We start from the raw sequence: 6,000 nt of genomic DNA, 5'->3' as shown, positions 1-6,000 counted from the left end.
AGGTATTAGAGGCACGACACCTGATATTGAAGCTTACAGAGGAGTGGCTCTACCTCAGGGCAATTGCAAACAGTTAATGAGATTATTAGAGGATCATTATTGCTACAATCGATTGATACAATTTTTGGACAAGGAACAGCAAGGAGAAACATCTTCAGCAAGCATGGGCAAGTTATCAAATGTAGAATCTCATAACATGGAAGGTAACATTATTGCATCCAATGTGACTGTACATGAGGAATCAGATACTATTTCAGCATGTTCTGTAAAAGATAAAAAAAAAGGAGGAATGGATAGTAGACAGCGGAGCTACGAATCATATGACATCTAATAAAGAGCTCTTACAAGAAGAGCATACTGTTATTACTGATAAACATGTGCCTCTACCTAATGGTGAGGTAGTAAATGTGACTCACAGTGGAAATTGCGAAATAATTGATGGCCACACTATAAGCAATGTGCTGTATATATCTGACTTTAGATATAATCTTTTATCAATCGCCAAGATTACCAGGGAGTTATGTTGTTCAGTCAATTTCTTTCCTGAATTTTGTATATTCCAGGACCTCTCAAGTGGGAAGGTGTTGGAGATTGGTAGGGAGAAGGAAGGTCTCTATTTGCTGAAGCACAAAATAAAAGGAGCACAAAACAAGCAGCAGCTGATGAGAGGATTGATTGCTACAAAGAATGCAGTAGATATTATGTTGTGGCACAGAATAATGGGTCATGCTTCTGTTGGTGCAATGCAGAAACTTCTGGATATTGATCATGGTCATTGCAAACAAGCTTTATACAACTGTGAATTGTGTCCTCTTGCTAAACACACTAGAATGGCTTTTCCTGTTAGTGAAACTAAATCCTCTGCTGTTTTTGATTTGTTGCATTTGGATGTATGGGGTCCTTTTCATGTTCAAACTGTTGATGGTTATAGATTGTTTTTGACTATTATTGATGATCATTCATGTATGACTTGGATATATTTGCTCAAACTTAAAAGTGATGTTGTAGTAGTCCTTCAAAACTTTATATAGCTGATCCAAACTCAATTCAATAAGACCATTAAGGTGTTCAGGTTAGACAATGGATTTGAGTTTGTCAATTCAGAATGTGTGCAGTTGTTTCTGGCCAATGGTATAGTACATCAAAGAAGTTATGTCTACACCCCTCAACAGAATGGAGTTTTTGAGCGAAAGCATAGATATATTTTGGAGTTGGCAAGAGCAATCAGATTTCAAGGGGCCTTTCCTTTGAAGTTTTGGGGGCATTGTGTATTAGGGGCTGCTTACGTGATGAACAGATTACCCTCAGTTGCCTTAAAGGGAAAAACACCCTTTGAAGTATTTCATGGTCACAGCTGCTCCCTTGATCATCTCAGAACTATAGGCTGCTTATGCTATGCCAAGAAGCTGCCTTCAGGTGATAAATTTGATTCAAGAGTTGTGCCTGCAGTACACATGGGCTATTCTTCTGTGACTAAGGGCTATGTGTTGTACAGCCTGGTGACTCATTCCTTTTTCTTATCCAGAGATGTACTTTTCAAAGAGGACATTTTTCCTTTCAAGACCAATACACACACTGGTCCAATCTTTCTAAATACTTCTACAGATCCCTTCATATCTGAGCCCCCTGCTACTTTCTCTAATGAGGTATTTACTAATCCTGTCTCACTAAATAATTCTCCTACCAATGGTGTTCCTGTTAGTGCAGTTCCTACTGCTCCTGCTCCTGAACCTCCCATTGAAGTACCAATTGTTAGAACTTCTTCCAGACAAAGAAAACAACCCACTTGGATGACAGATTATGCTTCCAACAGTGTTGCAACATCAACTCCATATCCCCTTTCTCATGTGCTAAGTCATGCCAACCTCTCCCCTTCTTATCAGCAGTACCTGACTGCCTTTTCTTGCACTACAGAACCCAAATCATATCATGAATCTTGCACAGATCCACATTGGATCCAAGCTATGAAAGAAGAGATTCAGGTTCTTCAGGATAATCATACTTGGCAATTAGTTCCATTACCTCTAGGTAAACATCCTATTGGTTGCAGATGGGTTTACAAAGTCAAATTCAGAGCTGATGGTCACATTAAAAGATACAATGCAAGATTAGCTGCAAAAGGCTATAATCAAAGGGAGGGCCTTGACTACTTAGATACTTTTTCTCATGTTGCGAAAATTGTTACAGTGAGGAGTGTACTCTCTATAGCTGTTGCTTCTGCCTGGCACATTCATCAAATGGATGTGTATAATGCTTTCTTACAGGGTGATTTGCATGATGAGGTGTACATGACCCTACTTGAGGGATTTTCTAGCCAGGGGGAGTCACAAGGCTTAGTATGTAGGCTAGTTAAATCCCTATATGGTCTTAAACAAGCTAGCAGACAATGGAATGTAAAACTCACTGATGCCCTGCTTACCTTTGGTTTTCTACAAAGTGGCCTAGATCATTCATTGTTTATTAAGAGAAAACATGGAAAGATTGTGGTGATTCTGGTATATGTTGATGATATGCTGATAGCTGGAAATGACTTGGAACTAATTGAGCAAACCAAGAAAGCACTGCATGCTAAGTTCAAGATCAAAGACCTTGGAACTCTGAAGTATTTCCTGGGAATTGAATTCTGCAGATCAGTGAAGGGAATATTGATGAACCAAAGAAAGTATGCCTTGGAAATGATCGAGGAAGTGGGTCTAACTGGAGACAAACCATTATGGACACCACTGGATGCCAATGTTAAATTGACAACAACAGAAATGGATGAGGCAACAGGAGCAACAGATGATCCAATATTGGAGGACATAAGATCATATCAAAGATTAATTGGAAGATTACTATATCTGACACTAACTAGGCCAGATATTTGTTTTGCTGTTCAAACCTTAAGTCAATTTTTGCAGAAGCCCAAAAGGTCTCATATGGATGCAGCATTGAAGATAGTAAGATACATAAAAAGGAATCCAGCCATGGAAATATTGATGAGTTGCAGAAATGAGAACAAGTTGACAGGGTACTGTGATGCTGACTGGGCATCATGCCCAAACACTAGAAGATCAGTCACAGGTTTCTTGATCAAACATGGTGAATCCTTAATTTCTTGGAAGTCAAAGAAGCAAACAACAATTTCAAGAAGCTCAGCAGAGTCGGAGTACAAAAGCATGGCCTCCACTGTCCCGGAAATAATGTGGATTGTTGGATTATATAAAGAATTAGGTGAAGAATTGGAGATGTCAGTGGAGCTTTTTTGTGATAGTAAAGCTGCACTACAGATAGCAGCAAATCCAGTATATCATGAGAGAACAAAACACATAGAAATAGACTGTCATTTCATTAGAGAGAAGATTCAAAAGGGACTGATTAAGCCTCTGTTCTTGGGTACACATGAGCAACAGGCAGATATAATGACAAAAGGGCTACACAGATCACAACATGAATATCTTGTTTCCAAGCTGGGGTTACTAGATATTTTTGTACCTGCCAGCTTGAGGGGGAGTGATAAAATAGGAGTTGTGACTTAGTAGTTAGTTAGAAAGTTGTTAGCTTGATATAACTAAGAGGTTAGTTGTAACTAATTAGTAGTTAGAGGATTGATAAAATATCTAGGACATGTATATATGAAGGGCATTGGGAAGTCTCTAGAATAACAACATTTTTAATATTCTTCAATACAGTAGAATGCCCTAACTTCTCTCTTCCTCCTTCTTCCTCTGTATTTTGGTCACTGTCACTAAGTCGATGCTTCTTCCTTCACTTAGTTACTAATTCGTTACTGTTTTCTTCAAATTTAATATAATTTGAACAAAAATAAAATTAAAAAATTCACTATTAATTAAAAAAAATGGGGCCTAAATTAAAGGTTTTATTAGCCTCCTCTTGAGCCACCTCTGCTTTATACTTCTTCATATAAATAGTTAGTGTAAATTTCATTAGATAGATAAAAAAAAAATCTTTCTCGTCTTAATATTTAAGTTATGTGCATTATCAGTTTTGTACAAATTAAAACTTACTTTTAGTTTTGTTTGAGTTAGATAAACAATTCTTTTCTTTCGAATTTCTTTGATTTTGTTCATTTGGTGTTTCTCGAATAGTCTCTTAATTAATTCTATTTTCTGCCTATTTAAATTCGACACAGTTTAGTTATCCGCTTATGATGTACAAAATTTTAAACGCTTAAGAGCAAATAGATGAGACATTAATCACCCATTGATCTAAGTTATTAACTTATATATTTTTAAAGAAAACATTTACCATCAATTAGTTTTTGTGCATATATATTTATACCGTCGATAAGGAATAATAAAATTATTACTAATGACATGGACAATTAATTATACTAGAAGGGAAGGAGTAATCATCGGGCATTAAACAATTTTTAGACCTCTATTTTACGTTTGTTGCATGTAAAATATTGAATAATTTTTAGACCTCAAGTTTCAAAGCACATAATAGATAGTTTTACCCAAAAAAAATCAACAAAAAAGACCACTAAAAGCTTTTGTTTCATTTGTTTTCTCACCAATTCTCTCTCTCTGTCAATTCAGAAGTTATGGCATTACCTCTTCTCTCAATTTTGCTTTTTTCAACTCTAGCCTTATTTTCTCTCACAGAATCCAAGCTCAATGTTGACTATTACAATAAATCATGTCCTCAATTTGAAAAAATCATCCAACAAATCGTCGTCGACAAGCAACTCGCGGCCCCCACCACCGCGGCTGGCACCCTCCGCCTCTTCTTCCATGATTGCATGGTGGGAGGATGTGACGCCTCGTTACTTATTTCCTCAAATTCCTTCTCCAAGGCCGAGCGCGACACGGATATCAACCTCTCCCTCCCGGGGGACGCCTATGACGTTGTCACACGTGCGAAGACCGCATTAGAACTCCAATGCCCTGGCATTGTTTCTTGCGCAGATATTTTAGCTATCACGACTCGTGACTTGATCACCATGGTTGGAGGTCCGTTTTACCAAATTCGCCTAGGGAGAAAAGATAGCTTTGAATCGTACGCAAAAGTTGTTGAAGGACATATTGCTAGGCCTAACATGACCATGGATACAATAATCAACATGTTTGCCTCGAAAAATTTAAATGTACAAGAAATGGTGGCATTAATGGGTGCACATACAATTGGATTCTCTCATTGTTCAGAATTTAGCAATAGATTATTCAAATTTAGTCCGACCTCGGAATTTGATCCTTCTATGAACCCTACATATGCACAAGCATTACGAAACTTGTGCGGGAATAACACGAAGGATATGGCTGCGTTCAACGACGTGATGACACCTGGTAAATTCGATAACATGTACTACATAAACTTGCAAAAGGGGCTAGGGTTATTGGCATCTGATCAAGCTATGATTTCTCACCAAAGGACAAAGCCTATTGTGGAGCTTTTTGCAAAGGATCAAGATGCATTTTTCAAGGCATTTGCACATGCAATGGAGAAAGTGAGTGTTTATCAAGTTAAAATAGGGAAAATGGGAGAGGTGAGACGTAGATGTGATGTTGTGAATCATTTACAAGTAAATCCCAACAAGAAAATTGCTAGTTACGTTAATTAATTAATTAGGTTGATTATTACTATTGAGGAAGGATCATCTCAAGATATGTTTTAGTGTCAAGGTGCTTTTGAATTATAATATATGTATAGTTTCCATAGAACATGATCATAATATATGTATAGTTTCCATAGAACATGATCATAATATATGTATAGTTTCCATAGAACATGATCATAATATATGTATAGTTTCCATAGAACATGATCATAATATATGTATAGTTTCCATAGAACATGATCATGTATTATGTTCCAATGTGAAACATTTTTGACCTTTTGTAATTTCAACATTTGGCAATAGAAAATGTCGCCATTGTGTTAAGAATTTAAGACTAGAATCCTTATGACAATTTTCATTTATTTAAGTCATTAATCTCATATTTATAAAGATGAATTAATGTATTAAACACACATTTATAAAGATGATTGTATCAATCT

General features: G+C 36.6%; 1 protein-coding gene across 1 annotated transcript; it reads left to right on the top strand.

The window, feature by feature from the left end:
• Positions 1-4,546: 4,546 nt before the first annotated feature.
• On the top strand, positions 4,547-5,563 carry LOC129869914 (peroxidase 6-like). Its single transcript, XM_055944483.1, has one exon. It carries the CDS (start codon positions 4,547-4,549, stop codon positions 5,561-5,563), a length of 1,017 nt encoding a protein of 338 aa, XP_055800458.1.
• The last annotated feature ends 437 nt before the right edge of the window (positions 5,564-6,000 follow it).

The sequence above is a fragment of the Solanum dulcamara genome, chromosome 2 (genome assembly GCF_947179165.1).
Source record: "Solanum dulcamara chromosome 2, daSolDulc1.2, whole genome shotgun sequence".
NCBI lineage: Eukaryota > Viridiplantae > Streptophyta > Magnoliopsida > Solanales > Solanaceae > Solanum > Solanum dulcamara.
This window is presented reverse-complemented; position numbering and strand designations above follow the sequence as displayed.

Bases quoted from the DNA above. Each gene is read 5' to 3' on its own strand.
- LOC129869914 (XM_055944483.1), top strand. From the start codon at position 4,547: ATGGCATTACCTCTTCTCTCAATTTTGCTTTTTTCAACTCTAGCCTTA.